The 17,659-nt window shown below is 43.0% G+C and overlaps 1 protein-coding gene across 2 annotated transcripts in view; it reads left to right on the forward strand.

Annotated features, from left to right (window-relative positions):
* Nucleotides 1–17,659, forward strand: part of CIT (citron rho-interacting serine/threonine kinase) — a 180,971-nt gene that overhangs the window by 122,930 nt on the left and 40,382 nt on the right. For both annotated transcript variants that reach the window (XM_060119127.1, XM_060119128.1), the window contains exons 23-24: nt 4,222–4,419; nt 14,551–14,604. In XM_060119127.1, the coding sequence (XP_059975110.1) occupies nt 4,222–4,419; nt 14,551–14,604 (252 nt within the window). The remainder of the gene's footprint in view (nt 1–4,221; nt 4,420–14,550; nt 14,605–17,659) is intronic.

Genomic DNA, 17,659 nt, shown 5'->3' on the forward strand with positions numbered 1-17,659 from the left:
GTATTAAAATGAGGCCACTTCTCCCAAGGGCAGGAGTGGTCAAGGTGTGGACCCCTCTCTGTTAGGACCACATGGCCTGTGTGTTGAAATGCAGATTCCTGGGCGGCTTCCTCCCTCAGCTTTTTGAATGGAATCGGGGTGGGGTGGGGGTGAGGAACAGGGATTTGCATTTTTAACCAGTGCCCTGGGTGATGCTTATGCTTCCGGAGTTTGAGGGCTATTGTTCTAGGTTATCCAGAAGCCTTAGGCGGTGCTTTTACTTTTCTAATCCAGGCGATATTTTTACTTCAGTAAGTTTAACCACACTTCCCCGTAGTGTCAGCCTTAGGAGTGTGAGTGTAAATAACTCGGATAGATTTCTCTGAGCGTGGGAACGCTGGCTGGCTGTCTTTTGCTTTCCCTTCCCACAAATGTCTCTCTTGTGTGTCTGCCCTGCAGCTGTAGCTCCTCTGGGCACTAACCTGCCCCAGGGAAGGCGTGGTGCTTTGTTCTCCAGTCAGTATAGCCAGCCCCACAGGGGCGGTGGGAGAAATTTAGGATGCTTCCTGAGGGGCTCAGGCTGTATATGCTCCAGGGGAGTCTGGAGTTTAGCTTTATCTATTTATTTATTTTAAAATTTTTATGGGAGTATAGTTGATTTACAATGCTGTGTTAGTTTCTGCTGTACAGCAAAGTGAACCAGTTATACATATATGTATAGCTACTCTTTTTTAGATTCTTTTCCCATACAGGTCATTACAGAGTATTGAGTAGAGTTCCCTGTGCTCTATAGTAGGTCCTTATTAGTTATCTATTTTATGTATAGTAGTGTGTATATGTCAGTCCCAAATCTCCCAATTTATCCCTCTCCCCCTTTCCCCTTCCCCAGTAACCATAAGTTTGTTTTCTACATCTGTGAGTCTATTTCTGTTTTGTAAATAAGTTCATTTGTACCATTCTTTTTAGATTCCACATGTAAGTGATATCATATGATTTTTGTCTTTCTCTGACTTACTTCACTAGTATGACAATCTGTAGGTCTATCCATGTTGCTGAAAATGACATTATTTTGTTCTTTTTTGTGGCTGAGTAATATTCCATTGTATATATGTACCGCATCTTCTTTATCCATTCCTCTGTCGATGGACATTTAGGTTGCTTCCATGACCTGGCTATTGTAAATAGTGCCGCAGTGAATATTGGGGTGCATGTGTCTTTCTGAATTATGGTTTTCTCCAGATATATGCCCAGGAGTGGGATTGCTGGATCACATGGTAGCTCTATTTTTAGTTTTTTAAGGAACCTCCATACTGTTCTCCATAGTGGCTGCACCAATTTACATTCCTACCAGCAGTGCAGGAGGGTTCCCTTTTCTCCACACCCTCCCCAGCAGTTATTGTTTGTAGATTTTTTGATGGTGGCCATTCTCACCCATATGAGGTGATACCTCACTGTAGGTTGTGTGTGTGTGTGTGTGTGTGTGTGCGCGCGCACGCGCGCGCGCAGTACATGGGCCTCTCACTGCTGTGGCCTCTCCCGTTGCAGAGCAGAGGCTCCAGGCGTGCAGGCCCAGCAGCCATGGCTCATGGGCCTAGCCGCTCTGCGGCATGTGGGATCCTCCCGGACCAGGGCACGAACCCGCATCCCCTGTATTGGCAGGCGGACTCCCAACCACTGCACCACCAAGGAAGCCCCTCACTGTAGTTTTGATTTGCATTTCTCTAATAATTAGCCATGTCGAGCATCTTTTCATGTGCTTTTTGGCCATCTTTGGAGAAATATCTATTTAGATCTTCTGTCCATTGTTTGATTGGGTTGATTGTTTTTTTTTTTGATGTTGAGCTGCATGAGCTGTTTGTATATTTTGGAGATTAGTCCCTTGTCAGTCACTTTGTTTGCACATATTTTCTCCTGGAGTTTAGCTTTAAATCTAGCCAGGCGGTCCGCCTTCTCTTTGCCACGTGCTGCCATTGCGATTGAGGGTAGAGGCCTCAGCCTCAGGTTTGACCCACCTGCAAGGGTCCTGGGCGTCCTTCCCCGCAGCCCATGTGTGCAGTGTTAGCAGTTTTCCAGCAGCGTGTGTGGCGCAGGGCCCCTGGGTCCTCCCTGCATCGGACAGCATCCTGCTCCCCAACTTCCTCCTGACATGTGACAGTGATGTCACTGGCCTCTCATGGTTTTGCCACGTGGCCGTGGGAGTTCTCAGGCATGCTAGCAGAGTCGCAGCCTCCGCTGACTGCTGGCATTTTAATAAGACCAACAGTGAGTAGTTAACCCTGCCACTTTTTAGCTGTGTGACGTCTTCTCAGTTCCTGAATCTCTCGGGCCCACAGTTTGCTTGTCTGTAAAATGGGGGTCCTAGTCATACCATCCTTGCTGGGTTGTTAGGAAGATGAAATGGGTGAAGACAGTGCCTGGCACGCTCCACATGGGTACTGCACCTGCTGCTGTCACATCATCGTTGTCGCCACCGCCGTAGCCATTGTCCTCCTTGTCATCCTCACTAGAGAGAGATCATAGCCTTGGCTTTGGCTGCCGTGGACTCGTTAAGGGCTCCCAGATCCAGCCGACCCGCCCAGACCTGTCTCTTGAGTGTCTGACCTGTTGTCCCCGTAGACATTGGACACCTCCACTCAGATGTCTCCCTTACAGCTCAAGTTCAACGTGTCAAGAGTGAATTTCTTACCCTTCTCCTCAGATTGGCCCTTCCCCTCCTGTCCCCTGTCGTGGCCAGTGGTCTCACTGTCTGTGTAATTCAGATGCCCGGCAACATACGTGTCACCTTTGCCCCCTCTCTGTCCTTTGTTCTCTGTCCCACTCTGCGTTAACCACTACCTCCTGTTGGTTCTCAAGGCTGAATCTTTTAAAGTCTTTCTCCTCTTCATGCCTATGGCCTTTGGGACTTGGGTGTCACCTTTTTCAGGGAGCCTTCTCCGTCCCCCTGGAGCTGGATGGGATGTCTCCTTTGGGTCCCCATGGCCTTTCATGTTTAGCTTGTACCCTTTCGCGTTCAGTGGGCTCTCCAAGGGTAGCTAGCATCTCTTATTTGCTTGGCGTCCCCATATCTGACACAAGGTCTGGTCCCTAGGACAGCTTGTCAGTGTTGGTGACGTCAGCAGATGTGCCAGGGTCTCCCACATCTCCATGCCTTGGACGTCTTGCTTCCTCTGCTTGGAATTTTCTTTCCCTTCTTAGCTGCTTGTTTGGCTCCTGGATTCTTCAACACGGAGATCCCCAGTCACCTCCTCTCCCCCTCTGCTGTGTTCCCATCACATCCCTGCATCTCCTGACCATTGCATTCGACCACAATGTATGGCAATGGTTGGTTTTTATTTTTCTCCCCAACTTGAAGGCAGAGACTGTTTTTCATCTCCGTATTTCCTTTTACACAGAATTTGCCAAGTAAATTTTCTTTTTTCTTTTTTTTATGTTAATAGCGACTGCCTTTAATATTTATTTATTTATTCGTTATTTATTTATTTATTTTGGCTATGCCGGGTCTTAGTTGCAGCATGCGGGATCTTCACTTGCAGCATTTGGGCTTCTTAGTTGCGGCATATGGATTCTTAGTTGCGGCGTGCATGCGAGATCTAGTTCCCCGACCAGGGATTCGAACCCGGGCCCCCTGTATTGGGAGTGTGGAGTCTTACCCACTGGACCAACAGGGAAGTCACAAGTAAATTTATCTTGAATGGACGAAAGGTTGAGTAGATGGATGGATAGATGGGCAGATGGAGGGAAGCATGATTAGTACCCAATATGACCTTAAGTTGGGTTACCTAATCAGAACAAATCAGAGCAGGAATATTTTAAATAAGTAGAATTCAGTCCGTTGTTCTACTTGTATTTCCATTCTAAAGGTGTCCTTGTTACTAATACAATGTTATTTATATGTGTTTACTTTTAAATGTTTTTCTAATAAGAACAACCGTCATCATTTTCATAGGGGATTCTTGCTGTGTGGTTTTTTGTTTTTAGAAGCTTTCCCAAGCATTCGAATATATGAAAGGAAGGGATGGTTTGTACTGATAATATACATTGTATATACTCTTATGTGTTCTCACTCCTGTTGATTTTTGAAACTTATCGAAGTCACAGCTGTTTTTTTGCATTTTTTTTCCTTCTCGGTTGGGTGCTGAGAATTTAATTCCATGACCAAATTTAAGATGCAGATTGCACGGCAGGTTGCGTTTTGGCTTTCTCTTCAGTTAAGGTCAACGGGCATCTCTCTCTCTGTCTCAGGTCAGTCTAGAGCATGAAGAGCAGAAACTGGAGCTCAAGCGGCAGCTCACGGAGCTGCAGCTCTCCCTGCAGGAGCGCGAGTCTCAGCTGACAAGCCTGCAGGCAGCCCGGGCAGCTCTGGAGAGCCAGCTCCGCCAGGCAAAGACGGAGCTGGAGGAGACAACAGCGGAAGCAGAAGAAGAGATCCAGGCGCTCACGGTAGGATGAGTGTGGAGCTGAGGATATTTGCTCACCCTTAGAAATGCCAAGAGAGAAAAAATAAACCAGAGAGATGCTTAATGGGCAGAAAATTGGCTTATGTAGGCTGCTTCCTCTTTGGAATTAGTAAACTAGATCAACTGGGCAATGTCTGAACTTTCCTAAGGATCTTGAAAAGTTCCTCCTTTATTTATGCATTTCCCTCTTTTTAAAATAATCATCGCTATATTTTAAATTTTAGCTTAACCAAAGTCTGTTTACTTGGGTCTTCTACTTTAGTTTTCAATAAACATTAAAAAAATAATAATCTTATAGTAGTCTTTCTACCATATTTTTGTTTTTGTTTTGGTTAACCTCATTTGTGTTCCTTTTTTTTTTTCAAGCTGTAGATTCTGTTTCAAGTCTTTATAGTATGCATTTGGTAGGTTCTGGATGGAAATGATTCTAATGAATGAGAGATTGTTTCTGTAAAGGGAACTGGCTTCCCTGCTCTTTCTGAGAGACTGGTTTGCTCACGTGAAGAGTGTTCTCAGGAGGTATATTGTTGGTGGGTGGCCCCTGGATTTAGACCTTAGTTCTTTCTGCAAGTCTCAAAATGTGACTTCGTTGGCCAGTCTCCCACAGTTGATCCTTCTCACATAGACTGACCCAGGCTAACAAAACTGACAGAATTTTACATGTAAAAATGCCAGTTTACCAGCTTTACAGAGGGAAATACAACCGCCAAGTTGACCAGGTTAATCTTCACATTCTTCCCCTTCAGAGAAATCTACTTATAAATCCCATTTCTCTTGGAAGGCTGCTTGGTGGACCTGGACTCTGGGCATAGAGAGCTGAATGAGTTTAATGGCTGGTGTCAACCAAGCGCATACATTTCTAATGGTAACATACTGTACTTGCCAAGCGGACAGGCACACTCATGCCTGCTGGTCAGGGTACCCCCTTCTGTGGGCAGGGCACAATGCAGCTGATGTTCAGAGTCTTTTTCAATAAGGTACCCAAATGGGTATCTTATTCATTCTGATTCATTTTGGATCCTGTCCCCATCTCCATCAGCAAACACCTCTAAACATCTCTTAGAGTAGGGTTACTTCTGCAGATGATCATGCACTTTTGTTGCTTATGATTTACCCTGCTTAAAACTAATACATGTGTGTTTGTATATATACATATATACATACATATATATATATATAACATATATATATATATATATTTTTTTTTTTAAACTAATTTCCTTCTTAGAAGTTATCTACCACTGTTGGGTGTTTGGGGACCAAATTGGGACCATGATCTGAGAGTGCCAGGGTCTTTATGGACCAGTCCAGGATACAGGGCCTTCCAGGATTCTGGGGATACAGAGTAACTCCTTTATAGAAGATGCTTGTGCATCCTAGATTTTCCAGGACTTATGCCAAGTTCAGATATTGGTTGCAACCTTAGTTTCCAGTGTTTTCTCTATGAAAACACTCATTAAATGATGCCATGTGCCCCCAGTATTTGGTTTGGAAAAAATAGTTAGTGTCTCTTTGTTTATATTCTGCCCTGTTTCAAAAATGGACTGGAAACAGTTCGGAAAGATACGAAACAATATAACAGGATAGAATAAGAAAGAAAAGTCTAAGAGAAGAGAAGTCATAGAAGAAAAAAATGGAGGTAAGGATGAAATGAATATATACGCCAAGAAGGCGTATACACTTCCTGGAGTGGGGTGGATGTGGAGAGAGACAGCCAGATGGCATTTCTTAGCTGCTAAAAGAGACACCTAAAATCCAACCACTATTATATTTAATGCCTTGTATATTAATATTTCTCCCCACATGAACCACCCCAGCTCTGAAAGAAGGAGACATCAGTCGTTTAATCTGTACTTAATGAGTCCTCACTGTGCGCCTAGTGCTGTGTCTTTAGCTTTTTCTCCCCAGGGGACTGGCCTGTAATCCCTCAAACCCTTTTACCCTGGAGTGGAGGAGAAGGAAACGTTTACCTCTCTACTCTGTTGGAATTGGGAGGGAGGCGGTGGTCACGCGTCTTATCCTGCCTGTTTGGAAGGAGGAGGGTGTACAGTAGAGCTTGTGTCGCTGCTGTTTATCTGTGGGGAAATTAGTCTTTCAGTCCTGTCTTGCTGCTGGTTGGAATGTGCCATGTCTAATGGCTGCTGGACGCCTGCACGGCAGCAAGTCACGACTTAATTTAGTCGGATGAGATCACTGCCTCAGAGCATCTTAAAAAAAAAAAGAAAGAAAGAAAGAAAGAAAGAAACAAACCTCCCTAGGTCTGGAAACTAGGGCTCTACGACTCTCACAGATGAGGATCCCTTGGAAAATAGGGCTTGTTCACAATGATGACAGGAAAGTGCCTTTGGTCAAATAGCTGTTTGTAAGCCCATCATGCAGGAATCCAAACCTCACATCAATTTGCCTCAGTTCAGTTTGAAGGCTGTGGGTTTTTCCTCTCCCCTCCTCCTGATTATGTCCCATAAATCTGGTCATGGACCACAGGTGGCCATTGTCTGAATGGCTTTGTTGAATTTGTTCCAAAGAATGTATTTTCTGAGAGAGAGAGAAAATGGTCACAGATGCGGTACCCTGACTCCCTCTCTCATTGTTCTGGTCCAAGTTCAGACCCAACGTAAGCATCAATCAAATTCAATCAGCTGGATCTAAAATGATCTCCTAGGAGGCTTGTTTGCTTCATAGCAGGCTGTTTTATCAAGAAAAGGAAATAGTCAAATGGGCTATTATTGCTTTAATTCTAAGAGGTGGCCACCTCCTCACCTGGGAGGGGAGCAGTTACCCTGTTTGGCTTCTGCCCCTGGGCCAAAAATAGATGGAGCACAGTTAAAAGGAAGCTCTCCTTGAAGAAGTGTGGCAGGGGCCACCAGTCGCCATTGTTGGTCTTCCTCAGGCTTTCTTTTTTCCCACTCTCCCTTTACTCACCCTGTCAATTGCATTTGCATTGAAATTCACTGGCCATTAAAAGCTGAGATTGAGGGCCTCCCTGGTGGCGCAGTGGTTGAGAGTCCGCCTGCCGATGCAGGGGATACGGGTTCGTGCCCCGGTCTGGGAGGATCCCATATGCCGCGGAGCGGCTGGGCCCGTGAGCCATGGCCGCTGAGCCTGCGCGTCCGGAGCCTGTGCTCCGCAACGGGAGAGGCCACAACAGTGAGAGGCCCGCGTACAGCAAAAAAAAAAAAAAAAGCTGAGATTGAGTCAAGGTGGACAGCAACAAGAGAGTCGGATTTAAACAAAAAGCCATGCTTTTAAGATGCTTCAGTGCTTATTGGTGGAAGAGAGAATTTTCCACCTGGAATTGAAATTTATGACTCCATGTAGAGACTTCCCTGGCGGTCCGGTGGTTAAGACTTCGTCTTCCAGCGCAGGGGGGTGTGGGTTCAATCTCTGGTCGGGGAGCTAAGATCCTGCATGCCTTGGGGCCAAAAAACCAAAACATAAAACAGAAGCAATATTGTAACAAGTTCAATAAAGACTTTAAAATGGTCCACATCAAAAAATCTTAAAAAAGAAAAAAAAAAGACTCCGTGTAATGCCTTCTTCTGAGGAAGAGAATTTGAGCATGCGCACTTCATTGCGTGCAGACGTGCGACGTGATGGGAGCGTTGCTCTGAATGGGGCCGCGGGGTAGAGGAACCGTGTGGGCTTGGTGCCCAGCAGCATGGCCCCACGAACACGTTTCATGTCCCTGTCCTCACGTTCTTTTACTGATTTTGTTAAATGACTAATGCTGAATAATCAAGTCAAAAGCTAGAGACACTCGAGAAAGGGATCCTCCCAGCAGAGCGTGATGGTGGGATCCCAGAGTCATCCTCTTTGATTTGTTAAAATCATTAGTCAATGCACGCTCTCTTTCTCTTTTACATAACTATCAATTGTTTTGAATTAGTAACCCATCGGCATGATAGGCAAGATGTGAAATTGGGTCACCTAAGGTGACAGTGTTGCTTGGCGCCTGCCTTCCCAGGGAAAGGGGTGGATGCGTGGAAGCCTGTGTTCTAGGATACTGACCGTGGATCCCAGAAGGCGGTCAGACATCTAAACACATGTTTCCTTTTCACAGTTCTACAGGTATTTTCTCTCATCGAGGTTGCATAATAATTCTCTTTTCTTCACTCCTCTTGTAACTTTCCTTAAAATTAAAGAAGACATAAGTACTCCCCAAAGTGAGTGCCTCTCTGGTTTCCAGGATGCAGCCTGTCCATTCTGTCTCTTGCCACCCAACCTCTAGGTCAGTGGTTCTCAAGTTGTGGGGGGTGTCTGTGGCTCCGTGGGGGGTCCCCAAGTTCAGGTTATTTTCATAATAATACTAAGCTGTCATGTGATGTTTTTCATTGTGTTAACATTTGCACCGATGGTGCAAAAGCAATACTTTTATTTTAAAAGAAATAATAAATATTTGAAAAAATCTGCTTTAACTTCTAATGTGGTTAATAGAGATAGATATAACTCACATAAACAAAAGCCCTTTGGGGTCCTCAATAATTTTTAAGAGGGTAAATATTTATTCCCTGTAGCTTCTAACACCTAATTAACATTCAGATATTTCATTGAGAGAATCCAAAGCTTGTCTTACATATTTTATTACCTTTATATATAATGTGACCTTTTGCTTTTTGTGCATTTGTTTTACAACTTATTTCAAAGGAACATAAAACATGTTTCTTGCCATTTTAAAGCTCAGATCAATTCAATGATTGTTACAGTACTTTCAGCAGTCACAACAGTCACAACTACATTTTGTGTTTATATTTCAGTCAATAATCAAGAGCCATAATGATGGTAGTTCCTTACATTATACCCTCAAAGAGGAGTGTCATTTGATGTGTCAGAGTGATCCAAAGGCCTCATGATGGTAAATTATAATAGAAATATTAGTGATTGAAATTTCAGGCTCCTGTGGGCCAGTTAGGCAAGTTTCTACTGGTGTGGTGTTATTTGGAAACTTTGCTATTAGTCAGAAAGTGGAACAGGTCTTCTATCCCTCAGTCTAGGCCAGAAAGCTTTTTTATAATCATTGCTTAGGCTTTGAAGAAGTTAACTCCACCTTCAGCTTCCTGTTTCTGTCTGAGTAATTTCACACCAAATAGTCATTTAAGAGTGGAGGTTGGCAAGCTATAGCCAGTGGGCCAAATTTAGTCTGCTTCCTGTAAATAAAGTTTTATTGACACACAATCACACCCATTTGTGTACATATTATCTGTGGGTGGTTTTGTGCTGTGAGGGCAGAGTTGAGTAGTTGTGACAGAGACTGAGTGGCCTTCAAAGCCAAAAATATTTACTATCTGATCCTTACAAGAAAAAAGTTGCTCCTTCCTGCTCTAGAATTTACTAACCTAAGGATACTTCCTCTAGGATACTCACAGATGAGATTCATCAGTGATACAAATAGACATGTTCCTAATTTGGATAAATAGTATTCTTGCCCCATTAAATTAATAAATCTCTCATATCATTATTAGGCAAAAAACAGAGTTTTGGGGAAAAAATCATCTATTAAATTAGTTTTTAAAATAGGGGCTAATTATTTGAGATGATTCTAAGTGATAACTCTTAATTTATGAATCTGTAAGTTCGTCTGTGCAATTACTGATTTTTGTTTTGTTTTACCGTTTTTCCAGTCCTCTTCATTCTTTTGTGTAGATTTAAATCTCTGGTTGTCATCTTCTGCCTGAAAGACTTCCTTTAACATTTCTTATAGTACAGGTGTGTGGGTGGCAGATTCTTTCAGCTTTTGTGTGTCTGGAAAGGTCTTTATTTTGCCTTCATTTTTGAAAGATACTTTTGCTGGGTATAGAATTCTAGGTTGACAGATTTTTGTTTTTATTTTCCTTTCAGTACTTTAAAGATGTTGCTCCACTGTCTTCTAGCTTACTCCCCTCCAAAACCCCTCCAGCCTCACTGGGAGAAATCTTTCTTCTCTTTGTTTCTCTATAAGTAACTTGTCTTTTTTCTCTGGCTGGTTTTAAGCTTTTTCTCTTTATTACTGGTTTTAAGCAGTTTGATTATGATGTGATTTAGCTTAATTTCCTTCATGTTTCCTGTGCTTAGGGCTCACTTAACTTTTTGCATCTATGGATTTATTTTTTCATTGACTTTGGAAAATTTGTGGCCATTATTTCTTCAAATATTTTTTTCTGTCTGTCTCCTGCACTCCTTCAGGGACTTTGATTACATGTATATCAGGCTCCTTGGAGTTGTCTCACAGCTCGTTGATGCTCTGTTCATTTTTTAAGTCTTTTTTTTTTCTTTGTGTATTTCATTTTGGATAGTTTCTGTTGCTATGTCTTCAAGTTCACTAATCTTTTTTTCTGCTGTGGCTGATCTGCTGTTATAAACTTAAAATATAAATCTATGGCAAAATAGACATATTTAGAGAATACATCACAGCTAAATTAGGTGCTGAATTTTTCTTTTAAATTTATTTATTTATGTATGTGTGTATTTATTTTTGGCTGCATTGGGTCTTCATTGCTCCACGTGGACTTTCTCTCGTTGTGGCGAGTGGGGGCTACTCCACATTGCGGTACACAGGCTTCTCACTGCAGTGGCTTCTTGTTGCAGAGCACGGGCTCTAGGCACGCAGCTTCAGCAGTTGTGGCACTCGGGCTCAGTAGTTGTGGCACTCGGGCTCAGTAGTTGTGGCTCGTGGGCTCTAGAGCACAGGCTCAGTAGTTGTGGCACACGGGCTTAGCTGCTCTGCGGCATGTGGGATCTTCCCGGACCAGGGCTCAAACCCGTGTCCCCTGCGTTGACAGGCTAGGTGCTGAATTTTTTGACTTACTTCTCTTATAGAACCTTTTTCTTTTTTTAAAAAAAATTAAAGTATAGTTGATTTACAGTATTGTGTTTCTGGTGTACAGCAAAGTGATTCAGCTACATTTTTTTAATATTCTTTTCCATTTTGCTTTATTAGAAGGTATTTCACATCCTTTTTTTTTTTTTTTCTTTTTGCGGTATGTGGGCCTCTCACTGCTGTGGCCTCTCCCGTTGCGGAGCACAGGCTCCAGATGCGCAGGCCCAGCGGCCATGGCTCACGGGCCCAGCCGCTCCGCGGCATATGGGATCCTCCCAGACCGGGGCACGAACCCGCATCCCCTGCATCGGCAGGCGGACTCTTAACCACTTGCGCCACCAGGGAGGCCCTATTAGAAGGTATTGAATATAGTCCCCTGTGCTATACAGTAGGACCTTCTTGTTTATCTATTTTGTATGTAGTGGTTTATATCTACTAATCCTAAACTCCTAATTTATCCCTGCCCTTTCCCCTTTGGTAACCATAAGTTTGTTTTCTATGTCTGTGAGTCTATTTCTGTTTTCTAAATAAGTTCATTTGTCACATATTTTAGATTCACATATAAGTGATATCATATGATATTTGTCTTTCCCTGTCTGACTTACTTAGTATGATAATCTCTAGGTCCATCCATGTGGCTGCAAAAGGCATTATTTCATTCTTCTTTTATGGCTGAGTAGTATTCCATTGTGTATATACCACATCTTCTTTATCCATTCATCTATTGATGGACATTTAGGCTGTTTCCATGTCTTGGCTATTGTAAATAGTGCTGCTATGAACATTGGGGTGCATGTATCTTTTTGAATTAAGAGTTTTCTCTGGATATACACCCGGGAGTGGGATTGCTAGATCATATGGTAGCTCTATTTTTATTTTTTTAAGGAACCTCCATACCATTCTCCATAGTGGCTGCATCAATTTACATTCCCACCAACAGTGTAGGAGGGTTCCCTTTTTTCCACACCCTCTCCAGCATTTATTCTTATTAATCTCTGACAGAGATGAATTTTTTTTTTTTTTTTAAAGCAAAGGACCACTTTTTCCTCTCCCTCAAACTGGATTCTTCTTTGGGCTTTCATAGCTAAGCAAATGGTGCCATAATCTACCTTGTCTTCCAAATCAGGAGTCCGTTAAGGAACCCTTGGCCCCCATGTCCATCAGCAAGTCTTATTACCTGTGCTTCCAAAAGAGATCTCACCTCCATCCACTTCTCTGCATCTTTTGTCACGTCCAGCTCCAAGCCACCATCCTCTCTTCCTTTAATGACAGCAGCAACCTCCTCAGTGGTTTTTGAACTTCCTTCTACATTTGTCCTGTTTTGATCTGTTCTTCCTGCAGCATCCACAAAACGAAAGCCAGGCCATGTCACTCCGCATTTTAAAACCTCTGTGGCCTCCAATTAATTGCATTTTGAATGAAATCCAAACTCTTTTCTTGGCCTTCAGGATTCTTGGTCTGGGGCTTCCCTGGTGGTGCAGTGGTTGAGAGTCCGCCTGCCAATGCAGGGGACGGGGGTTCGTGCCCCGGTCCGGGAAGATCCCACATGCCACGGAGCGGCTGGGCCCATGAGCCATGGCCGCTGAGCCATGGCTGCTGAGCCTGCACGTCCAGAGCCTGTGCTCCACAACGGGAGAGGCCACAGCAGTGAGAGGCCCGTGTACCGCAAAAAAAAAAAAAAAAAAAAAAAGATTCTTGGTCTGGGCCTGCCTCTCTACCATCAGCTTGGGCCACATTTTCCCTCTTTTGCTCTTGGCCACAATCCACAGAAGAATACATTTTACCTTGAAGTCTCATACAAGGGAGCCTATATACTGAGTTTCAATGAGTTTTAAGGTAGATAATCAGGATGCATCCTATAGCCTGTATATGATTCTGTAGTCATAAGGACATAAACATGTCATAGTTTCATTGGCATTACTTCTTCTTCTTAATGTTACATAAAATTGTGGTAAATCTTACAATTGATAGCAACTTAAACTTGATGACTTATGGTATCTGAAACAAGTTTCCAACAATGGTGCTTACCTTTACTCTCCAAGGTACATTCTGATGTTTTCTAATGTATCCTGTTTATTCCATTTCATTGGATAAAACAAACCAAAAAAATTTGACTTGACATCTTCACTCTTGAGTCACAGCTTGAAGTGTAAAAAATTGCTCTAGCCACTCAGGTCCTTTTTTGTTCCCCAAATGCACCAAACCCTCTCTTGCCTCAGGATTTTTGCAGATGCTGTTCCCTCTGCTCTTTTCTGTTCTTTGCATGGCTGGCTCCTCATCATCCTGCAGATTTCAGTTTAAATGTCAGCTCTTTAGAGAAGCCCTCCTTGACTGCCCCATCTAAGTGAGTTCTTTTTCTCCCCCCTTATTCTTTTTCCCTAGGCCCCGTTCGTTTCCTTCATAACACTTGTCACTGTTTGTAATCCTGCCCTTGTTTATTTTCTACCTGTCCACACCAGAATGAAGGTGAGGCCAGATATGCTGTATCTTGCCATAGTGTCTACTGATGCTACTGGTTTAGAGCGCCTCTGCCTTGGTGAAAATCTTTATATTTATTTCAACGTCTATGTAGGGTTTCTGAATCTCAGCAGCTTTGGATTTAATTTTTTAAAAAGTCCCTACTTTGTCCTGGCTATTGTCCTGTATATGTGTGTTTGTATCTTTCTTGGGAGAAGGCTTGGGGGCGGGGGTGGGGCAGTGGTGGGCAGCCAATTGGAGGGAAGAGGAAAAGATTAAGAATGGGGAGGAAGGGCTTCCCTGGTGGCGCAGTGGTTGAGAGTCTGCCTGCCGATGCAGGGGACATGGGTTCATGCCCCGGTCTGGGAAGATCCCACATGCTGCAGAGCGGCTAGGCCCGTGAGCCATGGCTGCTTGAGCCATGGCCGCTGAGCCTGCATGTCCAGAGCCTGTGCTCCGCAACGGGAGAGGCCACAAAAGTGAGAGGCCCGCGTACCGCAAAAAAACAAACAAACAAAAAAAAGAATGGGGAGGAAGACAAATAAAGGAGAGTAAAACTTCATCCTGTGTTTTTTTCCTTTCTTCCACTAGTCCCTAGTTTTAATATGAATGTTAAATATATATTTGTACAGGGTGTCATGTGTGGTCTAAATAGTTAATTGTTATTAATAGTCATTGTGTATTCCTGTAACTTTGCTTCTCCTGTTGGGTATGACTTGCTTAATTCTTTGAAAAAAAGGTGCTGGGGCAGCTGCAACAGTCTTGGCTTTTTTAGACAAATTGTGATTTTCTTTATTTGACCCATAGCATGTAGAATTGTATTCCACCCTATGAAAAATTTACAATTGACTTCTTACGTTTTAGGCACATAGAGATGAAATCCAGCGCAAATTTGATGCCCTCCGTAACAGCTGTACTGTGAGTATTAACCAAAGATGATGAAAATAACATGAAACTAAAACTGAGAAGGAAAGGGGGACGTCTCATTCTAATATCAGTGACTGATTTTTGATACAAACTTCCAGATTGAAGCAGTTAATGTGGTCCAACTGATTTGGAAGTTTCTGAGCCTCAGATAACTTCCGTGTCTTGTGTTCCTGCCAGTTAAAAAAAAAAATTAAACCATTCTTCGTGTTTGGGGAAGGCTTGTTGGAATGGTCAAAATAATTCTCACTGCAGAACCACTAATAGATCTCAGTAACTGCAACAGAAGTCCCATTGGAGCTCCCCTCCCTTCTCCAATCTAGAAGGTTCTGTCTGAGACTGGCCCCGGATGGTAAGGGGCAGGTAGACATGTCAGGCTTCTCCACCCTACTGCCTCTACAGAGAGGGAAGACCAACAAGTTCTTCTCCTGGGGAATCTAGAAGGGTTAACTTCCTAACAGGCAAAATCTGGCTTCCTAACATGCAAATTCAGAATCTAGGACTCTTTGGGAGTCGTTATGTCTATTGAGAGAAGTCAATTCCAGGAGCAGATAAGCATCATTCATAGGTTATGTAATAGGGTAGGATCAGTGGAAACTCGGAGTCTATTTTTGATCAGAGAGAGGGACTAAAATAGGCCCCTTTCAGAAGGGAGGGATGTTGTCCTTATTCATGGTTCTACTTCCTTTCTTTGGTCCTTTCATTGCTCTGTTACCTCCTTAGGCAGTTCTCAGTCAGCTTGTCTCCATTTGTATTGTTTGCATCTGTAACTTTCCAGAAACACCCCTCCACCTCCTATAGGCATATTTTCTTTTCTTGTAATGAACTCCTTCTTTCCTCCTTACCTACTATAAATGGGACATTAAGTCCTGGTATATGCTCCCCGGCTCTTGCCCCCTGCTTCATTTAGGTATAAAATGCACACAACAAAGTACATGAAGTGCAACTAATATTAAGCATATAGCTCGATGGATTTGTATGTGTATAGACAACTTGTGTAACCACAACAAAGATCAAGATACATAACTTTTGGGCTTCCCTGGTGGCGGCGTAGTGGTTGAGAGTCCGCCTGCCGATGCAGGGGACACGGGTTCGTGCCCCGGTCCGGGAAGATCCCACATGCCGCGGAGCGACTGGGCCCGTGAGCCATGGCCGCTGAGCCTGCGCGTCTGGAGCCTGTGCTTCACAACGGGAGAGGCCACAACAGTGAGAGGCCCGCATACCGCAAAAAAAAAAAAAAAAAGATACATAACTTTTCAGCTCCCAGAAGGTTCCCTCCTCTCCTCTTCCCATCAGCATCCTTTGCCCTAAGGGTAACCAGTATTCTGGCCTCTGATACCACACCTTAGTTTTGCCTGTTCTTGAACTTCATATAAATGGAATCATAGAAGATGTGGTCTTTTGGGTTTAGCTTTTTTTGTTACTTAAATTGTCTCTGAGGTTCATCCATGTTGTTGCATCCATCAAGATTTTGTTATATTTTAATTACGGTGTCGTGTTTCCAGTGTGCGTATAGAACTGAAGTTTGTTTATCCATTCTCCTGTTGATGGATGTTTGGGTTGTTTCTGGTAGGAATAAAGCTATTAGGAACATTCCTGTACAGGTCCTTTGACGGCTGTAAGGCCTTGTTTCTGATGAGCACATACCCAAGAGTGGAATAGCTAGGTCATGGGACGTGCCTCTGTTTCACTCTAGTAGGTACCTGGCAGATGGAATTTAGGTCTGTTTCCTGTTGCCAGTGGCTGGATCTAGGGTGAGCCTGCCTTAGCATTATCTGTTGATTTCTTCCCTTCCTTGAGGAATTGATGCATTATTCTGTTCCTGTACTCTTTTGCCTTACTTTTTTAGTTTCTTATTATCTTGGTTTCTTATTTTACACAAGAGTTATTTGCTTATATTACATACATGCTCATAAATGATCACTGAATAAAATATAGATCATTTTAGGACTGTAACTTTTTTTTTTAACATTACTATTTTTTCCTAAAATAAACTTGGATGCATTTTAAATGTGTACATCAGTAATCCTGTTCCATTCATCTGGAGTTTTCTTTTTTCCTTTTTTAGTCTTTTTTTTAAACATCTTTTTTTTTTTTTTTTTTTTTACAGCTTTTTTTCTTTTTACAGCTTAAGGGATAATCAGAGTACAGTAACCTGATGAGTTTTGAAATGTGTGTATATTTGTGAAATCAGCAAAACAATCAAAATAACAAACATAGTCATCACCCTCAAGAGTTTCCTCATGTGCCTTTGTAATCCTCCCTCTCCCCCATTTTTAAAATTGCAAGTGTAGTTTTAATAGAATATACCAATATGTAGAACAAATTTGGTTACTTTCTTACGTAACTTTTGTACTCTCTTTATCCCTCAAATTTGCTTTTTCTGGCACAGTGACTTCTAATCCTTCCTTTACTTACCCCTGGCATTCTGTGGAGAAGCCTTTGGGGACCTCTCCCAGTGGGAGGGGGAACCCAAGAAAGTGATCCCCACCCACAGTGCAGCTAGGGCAGCTGGGTAGCTTGGGGGTCCAAACCACACGCTCTGGAGTCAGATAGACTGGTTCAGATTCTAAATTGGTCTCTTGGTAACCTATGTGATGTTACACTCCTGAGGCTCCATTTCTTTGTCCATGAAATGGGATGACATTGTATGTCCTCAATTTCAGTACACCATTGATTGTAAGATGCATAATTCATTTAATTACTGCTCTTTGTGGGGCTGGGTGAGGGAAGAGAGACAGCTGCTTAGTTGCAATATACATTCAGATTTCAGAAACAGTAAAACCTAGGAAACACTGAGTCATAGAATCCGACACTTGGTAATAATACCTGGGGTTCCTGCAAGAAGTAGATGGTGCATTGGTTTCTGTACAGGGCCTGGTCCACAGAATGCACTAATCAGTGTTGGTTGCTATTATCCTTTTATTATATTGGATTTACCACAGAATCTTGTGTAGAAAACGGTCCCACTCCTTAAAAAAGTTTGAAAACCACCACTTTAGAACAACACTTGGCAGCAATGGTAGATCTCAGTTATACTCTCTCAAGT

Source organism: Mesoplodon densirostris, chromosome 15 (genome assembly GCF_025265405.1).
Source record: "Mesoplodon densirostris isolate mMesDen1 chromosome 15, mMesDen1 primary haplotype, whole genome shotgun sequence".
Taxonomy (NCBI): Eukaryota; Metazoa; Chordata; class Mammalia; order Artiodactyla; family Ziphiidae; genus Mesoplodon; species Mesoplodon densirostris.